The sequence below is a fragment of the Protopterus annectens genome, chromosome 17.part0 (genome assembly GCF_019279795.1).
Source record: "Protopterus annectens isolate FY-2018-M chromosome 17.part0, PAN1.0, whole genome shotgun sequence".
NCBI lineage: Eukaryota > Metazoa > Chordata > Ceratodontiformes > Protopteridae > Protopterus > Protopterus annectens.
Window position 1 is genome coordinate 17,021,976 of NC_056751.1, and position 21,418 is coordinate 17,043,393.

The 21,418-nt window shown below is 40.7% G+C and overlaps 1 protein-coding gene across 1 annotated transcript in view; it reads right to left on the reverse strand.

Moving 5' to 3' along the window:
- HGSNAT (heparan-alpha-glucosaminide N-acetyltransferase) overlaps nucleotides 1-21,418 on the reverse strand; it is a gene marked incomplete in the record, with an annotated part of 974,112 nt that overhangs the window by 750,228 nt on the left and 202,466 nt on the right. Inside the window, 1 exon segment of the mRNA XM_044059525.1 lies at nucleotides 60-193. Coding sequence (XP_043915460.1) covers nucleotides 60-193 — 134 coding nt within the window.

Sequence of the window (21,418 nt, forward strand, 5' to 3'; positions counted from 1 at the left end):
AGAACTGTTCAGACTCATTCAGTACCTAAAAACAAACAAATTGCAGTTTAAATACAAACCTGCAAAGATATTTGCCATCTGTTTCATTGACCTGCAATGTTAGTGGATGCTGAGCATCTATGACTGCACTTCTGGTAGATGGATGACCAGGTTCTGTTCCTGGGCCAACAGTTACCAAAGGCTGGTACAAGCACTGTTGAAAACAAAGAAAACTAATTAAAATCTGAGGGCCAAAACTACACACACACACTACACAAACAGTGGAATACTGATCAAGTTATGATCTTTTTAAATGCTGTTGTTTCAGAGCAAACACAGGATCTAAGTTTCAAAGACTACAGCAGGATTACAAAAAAAAGAACAAAGCTAGTAAAATGAATGTAGAAATATTACAAATCACCAACATTCCACATAAAATTAAGCAACAAACTAGTTTTACCTTTCTTATGCTGTAAGCTGCAGTTTGCAGATAAATAATTTTCCAAAAGACAAAAATAATAGTCTGGGTTGCAACTTGTACCATTTACTACTACAGAACAGCACACATTTGACAATACTCATCTCCTTTTAAGGGTATCCATTCATCACTAGAAAAAAAAAAAGAATTTAAATGTACTTGTTTTGAGATCCAGGGCCAAAAAAGACCCTGTAAATTAAGTTACTTAATGGAGTTTCTGGATTTGATGAAGTCCACAATCATACTGTTTGGACAATTTATTCTACTCTAGGACTGATGTTAAAGTAACAGCTGGATGGTGGTCTTGATACATCCACTGTCCCCCAATCACAGGGATCACCAGTCTTTGCTGACATGCCATAAGACTCTGTGCAAGACCCACAAAACTTTCATATCGCTCGAGTTAACTCTGTAAATAGTTATCTATGCCATCTGTTTATCTGCTTACTAAGCAATAAACAAACAAAAATCTCTGTTGCAGAAACAAAAGCACATGTGTTAAGAAGTGGGGCCAACAAAAGAAGATGCTCAGTGACAACTCAAGAGACTTCTAAAATCAGCTCAATGTCACAGGAGCAGGGTATTTGCCAAAGCTGCCAACAGCTCAGGTTAAATTAGCAGTACAGATGATGGCGGAACTAACAAGTTGCCAACAGCTCACACAGTTTCTCCTGGAAAAGCAAGATATAATTATTGTCCCTGCAACAGCCACAATAAAAAACAGGAGGAATGCAGGCAAGAGTGATATCTGGGGAGATGGTTCTGTCCTTATGCACTCCAGGTCCATGTTAACCAGGAACTAGAGATCGAGCAACAAGCACATCTTGAGAAAGAAAATGTGAAGGAGAAGGTAAAAAAAAAAAAAAAAAAAAAAAAAAAAAAAAAAATTCCATCCCACAGTCAAGGCAAAGATGTGCCATGTCAGCAGGAAGAAAGGTAAACAGAAATATTACATCTGTATCACTGTAACATCGCTCTATCATGTACAGTTAGCGGTTCTTTTCCGTTATCGGGGCAACACTGAAAATGCAGTTTTAATAGTTAATAACAATGACTACACGCTGTTACCAATGTCCTAACAGGCATCCCCCATCATACATTCTTTAAATATATAAGTAACAAGTAACATTTTATGCTATTCGGAAAGTGTGATATGAAATAATTCTCAGTACTGGAAATGCTGTATACACGTTATTAGTAATTTCATAACTGACATCCCATCATAAAATCTTTAAATGTAGTTTTCTAGCCAAAAACATAATGTCAGTAACAATGATCAATAAATCTGGTCTTGGTAATATCTTCATGATAGGAACGGATTCTCAGAATTACAAATCCTGTCTCTGTCTTGTTCTGTTTTTTTTTTCCCCCCGGTGCAGTGAGAATTACATTACGTGCGGTATTTGTAAATATGTAGTTCGCTAGTATATGGATTAGGTAATGTAATGGTTAACCTGCAGTGAATTTACTGTATTATGATGTTAAGTGTTTATTTCATTAGAGAAAGAAGTTACCTATTTCATTATGTGTGTCATACTTTAAACATGTTCCCTGACTATCCACTGCTGAATGTTCTGTTTGCGGATGTAATTTTCCCTATGTATATAGCATGTAATGAAAATGTATTTTTAAAAGGTTGCTATAAAAACATGTAAAACACATATTTCTCCCAGGGTATCCACTGTTGAATGTTCTTTTGCAGAGAAAATTTACACTATGTAGATAGCGGTTGTTGAAAATGGCATTTGAAAATGTGGATTTTAAAAAGATGTAAAACACATTTCACTTTAAGATGCATTTCAATAAATAATCAAAATTACTATTATCAGTGTAATTTCATTTTGTCCTATAGCATCCCTTACAAACTATATGGCATACAATTTTTGGAACCCAATTCTGTACAGATAATCACACAATAGATGTAGGTGCCAGTTTTTATAATATTGTAATAGTTAACACGTGCTTAGAATGTACAGATAGATGTTTCTGTCAAAGCTACTGAAAATCTTGTAAATCCTGTCAAAAGTAAAGGAGTTATTTCCCGCTTAAGATGGATTTCACAATATGGCAGTTGCCCATGGATGAAGAGTCTGCTATTTAATTTTTTCAAGACAGAGGGGAATTTTACATAAAGAAAGATTTTGTTTTAATCATCATAATATGAAACTTTTTTCAGTAAAAAGGAAGCATCTAAATGGAGATGTACACAACGTGGATGCCTGGAAAAAAAGGGTTTAAGATCACAGAACTGGTTTGAGGGGTCTCGTATACCATTCCTTACTGCAGTGAGGTCTACATATTTCTGGTGCCACAAATTAACATCTATTGAGTTTTGTGAACTTCAGTTACAGATGAATCACAACACCAATGTGGACTTGGATAACTATATGAGAGAAGTATGTGCTACTTCATTACTTTTCAAGCCTTCAATTAAGATCGGTGGTGTAAATAAAATTGTGGAGGTTGATGAAAGTCTGTTCACTAGAAGAAAATCAAATGTTGGTCATGTTTTACCACAATTGGGTTTTTGGAGGATTATGTCGAGAGCCTAAGCAAGGTTTTCTTGTAGTTGTTCCTGACCGGTCTGCCCAAACCTTATTAAGTGTAATCCAAAATAATGTAAAGGAAGGCAGTACTATCTATTCTGATAGCTGGAAAGCTTACGAATCGGATGAACTGAGGGATGCAGGATGCAAACACTGTCAATCATACGTATAATTTTATAGATCCAGACAGTGGATGCCATACTCAGCATGTGGAGCGGTTATGGGGAAGTGCTAAGTGGCGCAATAAAAGACATCGTGGTAGTGCCAGACATCACCTTGACTCATACTTATCTGAGTTTATGTGGAGACGTAGTAACCTCAAGAATTTGCTTTTTACAACAATCTTGACAGACATTTCTACTTTCATGGCTTCAGAATAATTACCAAATTTTTTTTTTATAAATTTAATTACAATTTTGCACACACTATTTTAAAGTAAATGTTATACATATTTCTTATTTCTGTCTACTGTCATTCAATAATAAATAAAATTACAATAAGTATTTTACATTTTCATCTGTTTCAGTTGCTTTAAATATGTTAAGTTATATGAAGTTACCTAAATGAATGGGGAAGGGAGTGTCAGAGGCTTGTCTCGGATGTGCGATGAGCGATAGCCAATCATATTTTGACTTGACTGCAGTAAGGAAATTTAAAGTTATACGCTCAACACAAACACAGTTCATTGTATACAATTAATGTGTTATATGTATACATATTATATGCATTTAACATAAAAAAAGTAACGTTATTTGTTTTTTTGCAATTTATTATTTTCTTTGCTTTTTGTTATTTTACATTATTGAGCCAACACTTTCAACACGAAAGTTCCCTTGCAATCCAGTGTTAGGTAAAAAATGCTGCCTTGGTATGGAAAAACACCGTCTGACATGCTTAGCCAGTAATACATACCCCTAGGAACATGCATTTTGTCCAGCTTTTTGTGGTTGCCTTTTTTCCCCCTGTGATGAGAGTGTTAAGTGACTAGTAACCTACCTAACAGAATAACTTTACAATGCAAGTAATTACTTTTTAAAAATCAGCTCCAGGAAAATAAACCTGACAAACAATGTATTTATATTTACTGCTTCACATTTGCCCCCGTACTTAGTTATTGTTGAAAAGTACTACTAACACTAAACAGTTTCTTTAAAAAGTGCAAACTAATATTATTCACAGCATACTCACTAGGCTAATTTTTTTTTCTATTTTAAATCTATTTTCACTATGTCTGCCCTACCTATCCATTTAATAACAAAAATAAACCACTTAAGTGCCGATTTACGATCTATAGCAATACATGAATTTTTACTATACAACAAATCTACTACAAAAAAAAAAAACACAAAAATTAATACAACATATACAGCAAGTTTTCAAACAAGAGAAATATGAATAGAAGTTAAAATTAATGATTATCAAGCTCTCCGCATACGCGGAATGTAACAAATCAGATAATACAAGCATCAACATTGGAACAAGCTCTAGCAAGTGAAATCTGAATAAATATATTTTGTTGCACTATTTATTGAATTACTTTGCAGAATATACACTGTAACTGATTTCTTTATAGGTAACTTCAGTGGCAACAGTGCAATGTGACATTACTACAGCTCATTCTACCTGTTGCCCCAATAACGGAAAAGTACCCAGTTAGAAAAATTTGGTTGTTCAATGACATACATATGTCTTGGTGAGTGTCATTCATCATCGACTTGGCTACTCACTGATGGAGAGAATTAATATTATGCAGTCAAGTGTTCCACTCATCAAATTTTGAAGATTTTACCTGATCTGGACATTGAAAGCATGTGGGAAGGTTAAGAGTAGGTTTGGAAAACTAATGCCAAAACTTTTAGATATTCTGAAGGTTTCTGCATTAAGCTGTGGAAGTGTTTGTGCGAGTGTAGAAGGGTTAGGGTTACAGTAAGGGTCAAGTACGGGGACAGATGTAGTGTAGTGTGTATGCATGCATGCAACCAAGCTGTCTTGTGTAGTAGTAGTGTTAGGCATGCAAACCCTATGCCTGACCCTGCACCTTACCTTAAAAGAAATGTTGCAATACTGCTACTATTCAAACAAATGTCTGACTGTATGGTGGGGGGGGGGGGGTTGTGTGACTGGACTGCAGAAGAAAATAGTTTCCTTCTGTGATATTTTTTCTTTTGATTTTCTGATTTTATTTTTTTCTTTGTGCCATGTTTGAAATGCCAAAAAAAAAATCGCTTAAGGGTTAAAGCTTATGCATTTCAGTAAATCAACAAATACACCTCTTGGTATACATCACTACTCGAGCAGTGTATTGAAACTGCTACAGCTTTGCAGTTTTATCATGCTATGACCAAATGTAGCAAATCTACTACAAATCATCTTTTGTAACACACTGAAGAAGAGTGTGTTTAATCCTGCTGAACTACATACTTCACGGTCTGCGCTGCAGTTCTGCAGCTAAAAAAATACAGGCATGTGGTTATATTAACATATGCAACAACATTTCACCTAATCAGCACTATTTTCAATACCCACTGAAGAAAAGAACTGTGAAGTAGGAATGACACATGCTATATACGGGAAGTTAATGGCCACGTGGCATGCGATTTTAACTCTTCTGTTGTACCAAACCTATTTGCTGGTATTCCAAAAATCTACAAATCTATATCTAGTCCACCCTTGAGATCCACAGCGCCTCCCAGAGAGTCAAAAACAGAGCCCATAACAAGAAATGAGTTAATCCTATTTCAGAGATTCATGGCACTTACTAGAGCGTCTCAAGTGGACTATGTTTGATAAAAACATTTGTCACTTTTATCAATCAAGATTTATACACAGGGACTCCTCAAGATGAGGATCTGTAATTGATTAGAAAATAACTACGTAGTGTAGGTGTGATTAAATCAGATGTCATTTGTGAATTATTGGATACATTACTACAGGACAATTACTTCAAGTTTAGTAACAAATACATCCATTAGATAAGTGGCATAGAAATGGTACCTGGATGGCTCCCACTTTCAACAGCTTACTTCTAAATCCCTGGAAAATAAAAGCAATCTGCAATACTAACGTTTGGAAATGCATCAAAGTGCATTTACATTATGATGATGACTTGTTTTTTTGTTTGGCAGGGCAGTAGAGAGACTTTAAATAAAATTGTAGTACATCTGAATAATTCCACAAATTACTTGTCTTTCACTGTCCACTAGTCCAAGAAAAGTATTTTCTAGGTATTATGTTGAGTGTTAAAAAACTGGGGAATTTCAGTCAAAAGAGAACCAGTGTTCACCAATACATGCCTGCATGCAAAAAGCAGTCATTCAACATTTGTTAGAGAAAATAAAGTTGTACAAGGCATATAGTCACATTAGTCCTATTACTCATAGGAGACTCCATTGTGACACAAACAGATGTGCCTCTCACCAGGCTGGATAAAGAGAAAGTCACAGTTAGTTGTTTGTCAGGTGCCAGATTCGGCCATATCACCCATCCATTCAAGGTCCTGTTATACCTCTGTCATAGTCCATGTTGATGTGAATGACTTGAAATGTACCTCCCTGGACTATATGAAGAAAGACATCATCAAGCTCTCTGAACATACTTACCAGGCAGGTATGTTCCTAGCCTTAAGCAGCATTCTACCATCACCAAGAATGATGCCTCAACACAAACAGAAAAAGACTGACTAACAATTGGCTTAGCTTCTGGTGTCATTCCAAGGGGATCCGGTACCTGACAGCTTTGAAAGACATGATTGACAGACCACGATGCTTTGCCAGAGATGGCCTGAATCTGTCGCCCTTGGACTTCAGGCTCCTGGCAAAGGCTCTTGCCTCCCCATAGTGGCTTTTTTAGGCAATGCCATGAGGTCAAAATTACAAACATGAAAACTTCATCAAAATGTAAATTTAAAGGTCATGCTGCTAAATGCTAGGAGTCTAAACACGAAACTGCATTCATTGCAAGCATTCTTAAACCTGGAAGATTCTGACATTTGTGCAGTCACACAAACCTGGTTCAAAGCTGTGGACAGCACCCCAGCCATACCAGATTACTCATCCTATCATACATTCAGACCCCAAACTGTGGGCAGCAAAGCAAAAGGAAGAGGTGCTGCAATACATATTAAAGACATATACCACCTCCATGCTGGCCAAACAGTATGATGCACAGGAGACACTCCAGGTGCAGTTAACCATTGACAAGACACCTATTCAAATCATAGCTATCTACAGGCCCCCAACTTTGACTCAAGATGCCCACTCCAGCTATCTGGACCTCTTCGAATCCATCAGGATTCAACCCCTTACCCTGATCCTGAGCAACCAACTATCCAACTACAGATTGGAAGAACTACACATGCCAAAATACAAATGCCCAGAAATTTCTTGATTTCGTCAATGCAAATGCCTTGGACCAGTTGGATGACACCCCCACAAGACGTGATAATATCTTGGGAGTTGGTATAAACCAACATGAGTAACCACTGCAGCTTCCCTACAGTGTCATCCTCCCTGGAACTTAGTGTCATCCTCCCTGGTAAGTTCCAACCATAAAGCAGTCACTTTTGAAGTCTCCAACTCCCCCAACCCCCAGCCCCCAGTTAGGGTCAAACAAAAAAACTTCTGCAAAGCTGATTACAACCTCCTGAAGAAAGGTATAAACAGTTTTACAGCCCCCTCTCCCTTCATAGGAACTGGCACGTATGTCCAAACATACACCAAAGTACTATGTAAAAATGTACATAGCTGCATGGACTCAGGAATACCTGACAGGACAAAATCATCCTCCTCAAGCAAGAGCAAGCCTGTCTGGTGGACATCTGCAATAAATAAACTCTATAATAAAAGGAAAAAAAAAATTGCTGTCCAAGACCAAGAAGGAGCAGGTGCCCAGTTGGAAACAATGTCTCCTCAGCCTGAACAAGCAAATAAGAGCACTAATGAAATCCATCAAAGCAAACTTCGAGTCCAAATTAGCCACCTCTAAGAGGGACAATCATAAGGCCTTCTTCACATATGTCTGTAGTCTCAAAGGAAGCACTCAGATCTGCTCAAAACTGGTGGTCAAGGACACCACATACACAAATGCCGTAGATATAGCCAACCTGCTAGCAGACAGGTTCAGTGAAAACTTCACCACACCATCCCCTATCAGTAAAATCTCGACATCCCCAGCGCCTGCCCCCTCCCCTTATCTCTAGGAAGCAAATCATCACTGCCCTCTTAAAGGCAAAAAATACAGCCTCCATGAGACCAGAGAACATCCCAGGCCACATCCTACAAGAACTCGAGCAGGAACTTGCAGCACCATTAGGCACCCTATTCAACCAAAACCTGAATACCAGCTTTGTCCCAGCCAAGTGGAGGACAGCCACTGTCATCCCTTTGCACAAAGGTGAAGCATCCACCAATCCAGGAAATTATAGACCCATTAGCTTAACTAACCTGTTCTGCAAAGCCATGGAACAAATTATCATGGACCTCATTAAATAAGGACATTGGCAGCCTCCAAACACTCAGTCTCACACAGTTTGGTTTCATTAAGGGAATGTCATACCTGTTAAGTTTGGTCGACTTCTTTGAGACTGTCACCAAAGCCATGGACGAGGGGAAGACTGTGCACACCGGCTACCTTGACCTGGCCAAAGCCTTAGATTCTATTCCCCACTTGGGTATAATAGATAAACTGTCTCAACTAGTCATCAATCTGCATGTTACCAGATGGGTAGCAAACTGGTCACTGATAGAACCCATCTATTCAAAATAGGGAAAGCCACCTCAAGCAGTAGACCCGTAACGACTGGTGTACCCTTGGGATTTGTCTTGGGGCCTCTGCTGTTTGGGATATACTTTTCTATGGTGCAGGCCAAACCAGTGGGCTATGGCTGACTAAGATTACAGATGACTGCAAGCTAGGTGTGGTCATCAATTCCCTAAGAGAGTCTCACCCAAACAAATGACTGGTGCCAGAAACATGACCTCACACGGCATGCCAAAAAATGCATCATCCCCTCTGGGAAGGGTGACATTTCCACAAATTATCACATTAATAACAAGGTCCTAAGCATGCAGTCAGTCATGAGGGACTTGGGCACCCAGGTTGACAGCAAACTGGCTTTTGACCGCCATATTACCTCTGTTGTACTGAAAGCTTTCTACATGGCCCACCTCATTAGTAAAGGTATCTCATCCATGGACAAGGACGTAATTAACATCCCTGTATTCTCCCCCTTATAAGACCCATTATTGAATACAAGGCCCCTTTCGGCATATACCTCACAAAGCACATGCAGCAGCTGGAGAGACAACAGAGGTTCCTCACCAGGAGGATCCAGGGCATCAAACATCTACCCTGCACAAGACCAAAAGCTCTGTCCCTCTACTCAGTCTCATACAGACTCATCACAGGTGACCTCTGTCTTGCATACAAAGCAATCTCAGACCCCACCTTGAGGGGACTGCTGCATATCCACATATCAAGCTCCACTCTAGTAACCTGCATGCATGACTTCAACCTGTTCTGTGACATCAGGAATTGTTGGTGGGACAGATTTGTTTCCCAGATACTCCCCCTTCTGTGGAATAAACTCCCTTTCCACGTCGAGCAAAGTACCTCATTAACCCTTTTTAAGAACAACCTGGATAACTGAATGGGGAGAAGAAAATACACCCCTGGGATTCCACCTGTGTCCCTGCTGGACAGAGGCATCAGGTGCTGACCTGTTGGAACATGAGCTAAATTCTTGGCTAGGCTTGTAAGGGCCTGGAGGCCAATAGAGTAACTTCCTATGATCTTATAAGAACTTACCTTAACAGTACATGTCCAACAGATCACTGCTACAGTAATATTAACTGATGAATATTCTCCCAGGGAAAATCATACATCTGGCCAGGCTAGTAATGCCTGTACTGTATGATCAGATGAATGATCTCAGCCCAACAAAAACAGAGGTACACAAAGGATGTACAGACACAAAAGACCTCAGGAATTTTTGTTTTATCCTAGACAAGGAGTTGAAGCACAAGTACAGGGAACTATACACATGTACAAGTAAAAAAAAAATGGAAAAAACAAAGACCCCACCATAGCCTACACAAAGGAAGGAGAAATGAAAGGGGAAGGAGGGAGAAAATGTAATGCTGAAACACTGATAAGCCAAACTTCCACTGTTACATTACGTTCTTACAAAATTGCACTATGTCCTTCCATGATCACTGCTGCAGTTTGTTTAACTGATGGGAAAGACCAAAGTGAGAAGGAAACCTAAACAGGGTTATGATCCAAAAGACCTTGTAAAACTGACCTAGCAAACCCTGCTCTAGTCCTAGAGAAACATCATTCTTGTGACATTAAGTGTGAATGGAAGACGAAGTAACTGCTTCAAGAACAGATCAGGAATCCAGATCCTTGGAGAAAGCCCCTGAAGAAGCAGAGACAAAAAGCACATCTGAATTTCTGACCGCTAGATTTTATTTGGAAAAAAAAACAAGTCTATTGATACACATACAAGGAATGTAGGATCCTCTCCCTTTTATTCTGGGGGGAGTAGGCAAGTTAATGGTCTCATTCACAACTCCAACCACTCGACAACAGCAATCCAGCTAATACAGTCTCCAGAGCAATCCCTCATAAATGCTTTTCGGAAACACTGCGTTTTCGTTTACAAAGCATGCACTTCCTCAGATAAATAATTAGCTCTCTTGACCATCTTTTTATACTATCACTAATTAAGTGATTAATTAACAAACTGGTTTAAACTTTATTAGAACATACAACATTGTTTGTTCTAATAAAGTTTAAACCAGTTTGTTAATTGAAAAGACACATGGTGTGTAGGCTCTAATCTGGCCACAAGAAAGCAACTTAGACCTTTAACAGTAAAATGCAATTTTTCCAGCAAAAAGAATGGATTCTAACAAAACTGTGGCAGAAGGGCCAAGTACTAAAAGTGGGAGACAATAGAGCATTTGTGGAAAAAAATTGCTCGCTGTACACCAGGCAGAATAGGAGTAAATTCAATCTAGTAATAAATGAATGTCGAGAAGCAGGCATGAAATTCAAACTGCTGTATCCAGCTATTTTCAGAATATTCTTTCCTGGAGGATCAAAATCATTTTTGACGCAGAACATGCTAAGGAAGAAAAGTTTCTCCAACAAAAAGTGAGCTATCAAACAGGAGATTCTACTTCTTGTTCTAGTAAGAAAGCTGAGAGAGAGAGACTGTGCCAGCGAAACCTTTTCCAATGTTTCAAAAGAAAATGCTCGACAGGCAGACAAAAAAGCACAAGCGTTGACTAGAAGAATCAGGAGTACATTGGAAATCAAGCAGAGAATTGTTTTGGAAAAATGTAGAACAGGTAGAAAATCAGCAACTTGGAAATTGACAAATCCAGGATTACAAAGCATTAATCATGAAACGCAACAGAAAAAGAAAACCTGGAAATACTGGTCTTCTTTGACTCTGTTAAACTTGTAGGGGACTCCAAAGCATATGCCCTACTTTGTGTCATTAATGTTTGGAACAATTCTGGACAGGGGAAGAGGAAGGACAAAGAGTTAACTGTAAGTAGAACAAAATTTTGTTCTTAGCAGTAGTATTTTTATAGTACATGCCATAATCGGCATGCTATAAAGTAAAGCCTTCTCAGTTACTTTAGAGTGTAATAGGGATACTAAAGTAAATAGGTGCCCCTGTTTTTTCTTTTTTCTTCTTTCTCCTTGTTCAGTTTTACGAAATGTGAGCACTGCAACATAAAAAAAAAAGTCTGGAGAAAACAGCATGATGCAAGAAGTGATATGCTTTTTCTTACTTTTGCATAGGGGAATGTTACAGCCCTTGGTTTGATCTAGTACCTAAGTTTTAAGGGGAAGCAAATAAAAAAGAAAACTGAATACAACAAAAAAACATTCCTCTAGCAAACAACTGAATGCGTGTAGCAGAGAAATGTGTCTGCTTCTCATGTCTCTATGGGGACAATCTGACAAGAGGCAATAAAAACAGAATACTTCTTTCTTTCAATGGCTAGGAGATGATGTTTTCTGAAATCTTTCAAGTGTTCTTCTAAGCTGGGATAAGAAGAAATGTAAGACACGCAAGACAAAAACAGACAGCACTTATTGGAAGTAGAACCAGACTGTACCATGTGCCTTAGCAAGGATAACCTTCCTTATAGGTTAATACAAGTCTGTAAGTGTGGCTGTCAGTCTGGGACAAATGTCCCTATTAGGTGGGCTAAACTGTTCCGGCACAAAATTGATCTTTGTAACAGCTTTGATCGAGAGAGAGAGACCATTACTGGTATCTTGCTTTCTGAACTAAACATTTTTGAAAAGTTAGTGAAGTTTCAAAAACTTCAGTGAGAATGCCTAGGTTAGAGGTAGAGGAGGTTCAATTACTACCAGTTAGGATAGGAAGAGATGAGATAAAAATGGTGACATATAACCTATATACAGGAAAGTCCCCAGGAATACATGCCATTCCTGTGGAAGTTTGGAAGCTAGGAGGGAAAAAATTAAAGATCTGGAAGGTTTTTGTTTAACAGTATTTTAAAAGGAGAAGAACCTACAACATGAAAGAAAGCGGTGGTGGCTGTGACACTGAATGGAAGACCCATCAGATCCAGCCTCATATTGGCTCATTTCAATTCTAAACCATGATTATGAAGCAGGGCAATGTAAGCATTTGCATTCCCTGATAAAATTATAAGGCTGATTTGGAGGACATATGAGGAACCTGAGGTGAAAATTAAAGTGGGTAGGTTACTCTCTGATAAGTTCTGTTTGAGCACAGAAACCAGGCAGGGTATCCTATTTTCCCTTTGTTATTTACATTATACTTAGAACCATTTGCAAAGAAAATAAGGGACTCAGAAATTCAAGGCTATAACTGGTACAGCAGTCAAGAAAAGCTGGCTTTGTTTGCAGATTATATAATGTTATACCTGATAAAGAGGACATTTTGGTGTTGTGGAACATTTTGAGACGGTCTGAAGTCTTTTCAGGATACAAAATTAATGAAAGCAAGACAAAGGCAACAACTGCATACTATGCACCCACACAAATTGATTCAGCATACCCATGTTTATGGGGGGGGGGGGGGGGACATGAGAAAATGATGTGCTTAGGAGTATGGATAAAAATAGTCTCGGTTATGGCAGTTAAGGATGTGTGGGAAGAAACTAAACAAAAGACAATACAAAAACTGAGAAAATGGCATATCTGTCTTATGTTTATAGATAGCAAGACACAAACAGTCAAATGTTTTAGTTTTATACACAGATCAGGCATATTTTATCAACTGGAAGAGAAGTTGTGTATAGCAATTAATAAAGAGTTGAAGGATTTTATCTGGAAGTGGAAGACAGCAAGACAAGTGGGATAAGTTGATCCTGCCAATAGAAGGTGGTTTGAGATTACCTGATTTGAAGGGGTATGTAAAATCAGAGTTTAAAAATCAGAGTTTAGAAATGACTGGGAAGAGAAATTGGATAAGCAATTCACAAAGAAACAATGGAGGGATATATGTATGACTCCCAAATATGCAACGAAGTCTAGAAGATTTAGGATCTTTGCTTGGAAGTGTTTACATAAGTATTTTTACAGCCCAAGTAGAAATTTTTCCTCCTGTATATAGTAAATGTTGGAGGTGTGATGAGGAAGAAAGAGGTAACTGGGACCATATGTTTTGGGAGTGTAATGAGTTGGCAGACTTTAAAAATTCCCTGCAAACTACTCTATCAGAAATACTAGGTGAGAAAATTGTTATAACTAAGGACATTTTGTTTATGATAAAGAATCAGAATTGCCTAGACATAGCATAGCCTTGCTGAATCTAAGTATGGTGGGTGCCAAAAAAGCAATTACTGGATAATGGAAATATAGCATAGCCTTGCTGAATCTAAGTATGGTGGGTGCCAAAAAAGCAATTACTGGATAATGGAAATCCAAGTCTTAACCAACTATACTATTAGTGAATATAGTAACAGGGAAAAAAATGTAAATGGGATCTTTAGAAGAGTAGGAGCAAATTACATAGAAAAAATAGGAACTGTGGGAAAGTACAGTTTTGTACCTACCATAAATGTAGATGTCCAATAGGAATGCATCTGCAGTCCTTACAAATGGGTTGTCCTGTCGTCAGGCAGCCCTTCAGTCGGCCGGATTCCAAAGTCTGGGTCTGGCCTCGGCTGGTGTCGCACTTCACCCAACGTCATAGCTGCAGTTATTCGGGTATAAAGGCATCAGCCGACGCCATTTTCCTCAGTGTTTCTTGCCCCAGATGCCAGGTGCCCTCTTGGAAGGCCAAATTTGGATAAATGCCAATGATTCCAAATAGTAGAGAGCAAACACAAAAAATAAGCATGTATGTACATATATACAAACAAATACACCATAATAGATCCCCCCCAAGCTAGCTGAATGCTGGCAAATACCCTAGGAGTACCTCAGAGGGGAAGGTGGGTGGGTAATCCTGACTGCAGATGCATTCCTATCGGACATCTACATTTATGGTAGGTACAAAACTGTACTATGTCCTTCAAGGATGCATCTGCAGTCCTTACAAATGGGTAGAATACCATAGCTAAACAAGGGGAGGAGGAAAGAGTAGCGATTATGGTGTAGCTAGGATCCCTTGCAAAACAGCAGAGGCAAAACCTGCTCGGGATCTAGAGTATAAAGGTAAATTGCAATGCTTGGCAAATGTATGCACGGAGGTCCAAGTAGCAGCCTCTATAATGTCCTTGGTAGCCACTCCTCGTAAGAAAGCTGTGGTAGTGGCTGTAGCCCTTGTGGAGTGAGGCCTGATGTTCTCTGGAGTTTTCTTTACATGGTAGGAGTAACAAAATCTAATGCAATTTCCTATCCATTTGGAGATTGTCTGTTTTGAAATTGGTTTTCCTTCCTTTCCTGTGGCATATGCTACCAGAAGCTGGTCAGTTTTTCTATTGGACTTAGTCCTGTCCAGGTAGTAGCGTAACTGCCTGTGTACATCCAAGGTATTAAAAGTCTTTCTCCCCTGTTCTGTGGGTTTGGGAAGAATGTAGGTAGGTGGATAGCCTGATTTAATGACACTCTGGATACCACCTTAGGCATAAATGTAGGATTTGTTCTCATGGACACTATCTTGATGGAAGATCAGGAAGGGTTGTACTGCCATTAATGCCTGTAGTTCAGAGACCCATCTTGCTGAAGTTATTGCCAGCAGGAAAGCAGTCTTCCAGGATAAGTATTGTAATTCTGCTGTTGCTGCTGGTTCGAAAGGAGGAAGTGTCAAGTTTTCTAGCACAAAGTTAAAGTCCCATGCTGGCAATGGTGGTTTCCTGGGAGGTTTTACATTTTTAATTCCTCTCAAACTGTCTGAGCAGGGGATGAGAGAAGACAGGAGGATCCAAGCTGTATTGTGCTGAAATAGCTGATGCATGTATCTTGATGGAAGAATAGGACAGGCCTGTGTGGAAGAGCTCTGCCAAGTACTCCAGGATGTTGGCCATGTTTACCAGAGTCGCATCTTCTCCCTTTGCAGTACTCCAAATGAGATATCTTTTCCATTTTGCTGCATAATTCTTTCTTGTTGAAGGTCTGCGCGCCTCCAGGATTATGTCTTTAACCCTTTGGGATAAGTTTGGGTTAATTGCTGTTATGTAATGTTCCAGGCAGTTAGCTGCAGAGTTTTCAGGTTTGGATGCAGGATGTTGTAGTTGTTCTGTGTTAACAGTAATGGGATCAGGGGTAGTGTCCATATTTGTTCCCGAGACATGCTCCTCAGCAATGGGTACCAATGTTGTCTTGGCCAGTCTGGAGCTATCAGAATGATCCTTGGACGGTCCTCTTTGATCTTCAGAAGCACCTTGTGCATCAAAGGAAGTGGTGGAAATGCGTATGCTGTCAGGTTTTTCCAACTGAAAGAAACCATCTTCCAAGCAAGTGGGTGGTACGTCCTTGTGCAGAATTTCTTTAGCTGGTGATTGAATGGGGATGCAAACAAGTCTATTTGTGGTAATCCCCATTCCCTTGTGATGGCTTTGAAGATGTCCGGATGAAGCATCCATTCGTGGGCATCTGTGGTTGTTCTGCTTAATATGTCTGCTAGAATGTTTTCTTTTCCCGGTACAAAAATTGCTTGTAACTGAATGTTGTAGCTCAGGGCCACATCCCATAGGTCCAGTGCCAGCCGGCATAGAGGATATGAATGGGTGCCCCCCTGTTTGTTGATGTACCACATAACTGTGGTGTTGTCTGTCCTTATCAACTGACCTTCTTGGAGAAATGGTCTGAATGACAGGATTGCCAATTTTACTGCCAGCATTTCCTTTAGATTTATGTGTAGGCGCAGCTGGTCGAGTCCATAAGCCTTGTATGCACTTGCCCTGCATGTGTGCTCCCCAACCGAGGTCTGAGGCATCTGTCGTGATGGTTTGGCTTGGTTGGCTGTTGCAGAAGGGCAATCCTGTGTTTGATTGACAGGCCTGAGCCCACCATAGGAACTCTTGTTTCAGGCATGGGATTATTGGGATTTTGGTTTCTAGGCTGTGCTTGTGTTGGGACCACAAATTCCTTAGGTACCACTGTAGCGGTCTCATATGCAGTCTGGCATGAGGGACCAGAATTATGCAGGATGCCATGAAGCCTAGAGCTTGCAGTACTTTTCTTGCAGTTAGGTGGTTCTGCTTTGTTAATGCCAAGAAGTAGAGAGGTAGATGTTCTTCATCTCACATTGCTGCAGTCCTTACATATGGGTAGTCCGCTGTCCTCGGTCGGCCCGAATACCAAAGTATTAGGCTGACGTCGGTCAAGGCGCTTAAAACTGACATCAGGACGTCAGGGTACAAAAGCGCATGACCGACGTCATATCCTCAGTCTTTTTTGCCGCATGGTCCGATGCAGAAGCAGCGTTGCAAGTGCCGTTCGGCGTTCTGAAATTTTTCGAGTTCGGAGTTTCAGACCGAATCCAAGTTGGCTAAGTACCCTGTTGGGGAATATTTTGGTTTTTTCTTGCCTCAGTGTATTACCGGATGTCAGAAAAAGTGAATAACTGTATTTCTTGTGGGAAACAGATACCGCATAGGGATTATCATTCTTTGTGCATTCCTTGTTTGGGGCCTGAGCACGACGTAGTCGGGTGTCGCTTTTGTGCTAGGTTCAATAAGCGCACTATTAAGCGAAGGTTAGATTGTGCTAGGCTGGTCTTCGGTAAGCGGTGCAATTATAATATGCCGTCGGATTCTCCGGCGCCCGCTACTACGAAGAAGCGCAAATACAAAACAGTTAAACCCAGGCAAGATGAGTCGTCCGTTCCGGATGCCGGTTCTTTAGAGGCTTCAGTGGAACCGGTGGTTCCGACGGAGACTTCTCTGGAGTCTCAGGGGGAGACTTTGATTTTGCAGGATGTGGCCTCTCAAGAGAGACAGGTCAGGCTGAAGGGGCTTCTCAGGTTACTGTACTCCCCTCCCTTCTTAGGGTGGTTAGGCCCTCTCCTTCTGTTTCCAAGGCTTCTCCCAGAGGCAGGCCAGGTTTAGCTTCTGTTGGGTGTCACTCCTAGTTCAGCAGGGTCTGTGCCTAAGAAGCACATGCTTAAAATGGCAGAAGATTTGATTACTCTGATTAGAGGTTCTTTGCCCCCTCCTGATAAGAGGCCTAGGGTGGAGCCAGAGTTGGGAAGTTTTGAGCAGGCTTCGGATGTTTCAGAGTCTTCGGCTGAAGACTTGCAGGAGTACTCTCCTTATTCTGATTCTGATGCAGATGATTCCACTCCTTCTGCTTCTCCTCCAGAGGATTTTTCTTTTTCAGAGACACTTCATTCTATGAGGGAACATTTTAAGTGGGAAGGTCAGGACTTCTCTGATTCACGGAAAAGGCTTAGGGAATTTTTGCTGTTACCTCAACATAGGCCCTTAGCTATACCCCCTGTTCTGGATGTTGTGGAAGATGTGTTTTCAGAGGCTTCACTTAATCCTGATTCTCTGCCTCCTGCGCCTGTTAAACCGGATAGGTATTACAGGGTGCCTGAGGCTCATAAATATCTTTATAAGAGTCCTAGGGCGGACCCAGAAACTGTTAGTCAGGGACCTAAGGGTGTCAAGGCCTCTGTTGTGAAAAATCCGGTTCCTCTAGATAAAGAGGCCAGAGCTTTGGATAGATGGGGAAAGAAGGTCTATAAATCTTCTACCTTAGCTATGAGGGCTTTGAATTGCCAGTTTCATATGTTAAAATATCAAAACTTTCTTCTTTCTCAATTGAAGTCTAAGGTGGATGCTCTGGCGGAAGGCATTGAGTGTAAAGAATTACAAGATTTGGTGCATGTCTCTGAACAGGTGGGTAAGCATTCTTTACAATGTGGTTTTGATGCTGTGCAGGCCTTGTCTAGGGTGGCTGCCACTGGTTCAGTTCTTCGCAGGCACACCTGGCTGAAGGATCAGAATTTATCTGACCATGTTAAGACAAGGATTTTGGATGCTCCTTTGCAGTCTGATGTGTTGTTTGGTTCACCTGTGGAATCAGTCTTGAAGAAAATGGAAGACAAGGCTAAGTCTATGCAGGCTGTTAAAGATTTTTTGCAAGTTCAGCCTCCAAGTTTAGTAGGAATTGGCCTGCTAAGGGGTGGACGTATCCTTCTTATGATTCTCAGTCTAGGGGTAGATCTAGACGTGGTAGGGGCAGAGCTCAGAGTTCTTTCAGACCTAGAACAGGAAGTTCACCTGCACAATCTTCGGGTGAGGGCAGGGGCCAGTCCTTTCATAAACAGGCCCAATGACCTACTTTTTCAGCTGCCAGATCCTTCTTGCCTGGCAGCACCTTTGGGAGGAAGGTTGGCACTCTTCAAGGAAAATTGGATTTTGATTACCCAAGACAAATGGGTATTGGATATCATACACCGAGGTTACAAGTTTTATTTCCATACCTTGCCTCCTTTCAAAGGCATGCCAGACGTTCCTCCTCAGCAAAGACTAGAGGCTCACGAACAAATTTCTCTACTACTTCAAGAGAACTCTACTACTTCTGCCAGAAGTGGGCCTAGGATTTTATTCTCGCCTGTTTCTAGTACCAAAGAAAGGGAACACGTGGAGACCAATTTTGGATTTATCTATCCTCAACACATATCTGGACATTCCCAAGTTCAAAATGTTGACGTTACAACAGCTTTTACCTCTGCTGGGCAAAGATCACTGGATGGTGACTCTGGATCTCAAGGAGGCTTACCTTCATGTTCCTATCAGGCCCAGTTGCAGGAAGTATCTGCGTTTTCGGGCTGGGACTTTTCATGATCAGTTCTCTGCATTGCCCTTTGGCTTATCTACTGCGCCCAGAGTGTTCACGAAGGTTCTGGCTCCAGTGGTAGCTTTCTTCAGGCTAAGAGGAATACAAATATATCCTTATTTGGACGATTGCCTGATTCTGGCCCAAGGAAAGGACGAACTTCTTCATCATTTACAGTATGTGATGGCAGTGTTAAGATGCCTGGGGTATTCTGTGAATGAAATAAAGTCCAGTCTAGTACCCTCTCAGGACATGTGCTTTCTGGGTGTGAGACTGAATACAGCATCCCAGATGGCCTTTTTGACCCCGGACAAACAAAAGAATCTTTCTCTTTACTTCCACCAATTGTCTCGTCAGTCCAGGCTGACTACAAGGACAGTCCTTCAAGCCTTGGGGTTCATGGCATCTTGTATTCTGGTACTTCCCAATGCCAAACTGCATATGAGGAAGCTACAATGGTATCTAAAAAATGTATGGACGCAGCACTGCCAAGATATGGACACTGTCATTCAGATAATACCTTGCATTCAAAAGGAATTTTTGTGGTGGGCTCAGGAATGTCACCTAAACAAGGGACTCTCTGTGACCCGACCAGAGGCGAGTCAGATTCTAACGACAGATGCCTCAGACAAAGCTTGGGGAGCTCATCTAAATGGAAAATGGGTACAAGACACGTGGCCTGCCAGACTTCAACATTTACATATCAACTTGAAGGAGATGTTAGCAGTCCAATTTGCATTGATAGCTTTCAAGGATTTACTTCTTCCAGGGCAGGTGTTGATTCAAACAGACAACACAACTGGCATGTGGTACATCAACAAGCAAGGGGGACGCATTCATATCCTCTATGCAGACAAGCAATGATTTTGTGGGAGACTGCTCTCAGTTTACAGCTAAATCTTCAGGCAAGGTTTCTGCCAGGAGCACAGAACTCCTTAGCAGATGTGTTGAGCAGACAAATTATGGATCCCCATGAGTGGAAATTGGATCCTCATGTATTTCAGAAATTGACAGTGTTATGGGGAACTCCAGACATAGATCCGTTCGCTTCTCCACTAAATTACCAGCTGCCAAAGTTTTGCACAAAAAGGTTTCATCCCACAGCTTGGAAAGTGGATGCTCTCTCATTCAATTGGAGCAATCTTCACGTGTATGCCTTTCCACCTCTGCCTCTCCTCCCAAAGGTACTCCTGAAGGTCAGACAGGACAAGCCAACCATGATTTTAATAGCTCCGGATTGGCCTCGACAGCACTGGTACCCATTACTGAGAAGTCTGGCACGGAGCCTCCATGGCCTTTGCCTTCGATTCCTCACCTGCTGTCTCAGGAGAACAGTCATTTACTCAATGTCAAACTTCACTCTCTACATCTAACAGCCTGGCATATTCTGTTTTAAACCCTGGAGGGTCTCAGCTTCCACAACAAGTTTTGAATGTTATTTTGGAGGCCAGAAGGCCTAGTACAAGGAAAGTTTACGCAGATAAATGGAGGAGATTTTTATTTTGGAGTACAGCAAAGGACTTTGATGTTTCTAAACCTAATTTAAGTGTTGCTCTTCAATACCTTACTGAGTTATTGGACAAAGGTTTGTCCTTCTCCTCTATAAAGGTTCATGCTGCAGCAATTTCTGCTCACTATGACTGTGACCCACCATTATTTTCTCATCCTTTGTTTAAGCAATACCTTAGAGGGGCAAAGAATATAAGACCCCCACGTAGAGCTCCTACTCCTGCTTGGGATCTCAATTTTGTGTTGGAGAAACTCACTCTACAACCTTTTGAGCCTGCAGCAACTGCAGAGTTGAAATATTTATCATGGAAGACTGCTTTTTTGTTGGCCATTACCTCTGCGAGAAGGGTTTCTGAATTACAGGCCCTTATGGCGGTTGAGCCTTTCTTAATTTTCCACAAGGATAGGGTGTTTTTGCGTACTAACCCTTCTTTTATGCCTAAAGTGGTTTCTAGTGTGGCTTTAAACCAAACTATTCATTTGCCTACTTTTTATGCAAACCCCAAAATAAAGGGGAGAGGATTTTGCACACTTTGGATATACACAGACAGTTGCGATATTATTTGAGCAGAACTAAAGGGTTCAGGCAGTCTCAGCAGTTGTTTGTTTCTTTTGCTTTGGGTTCTCAGGGCAAACCTGTTTCAAAACAAACTAT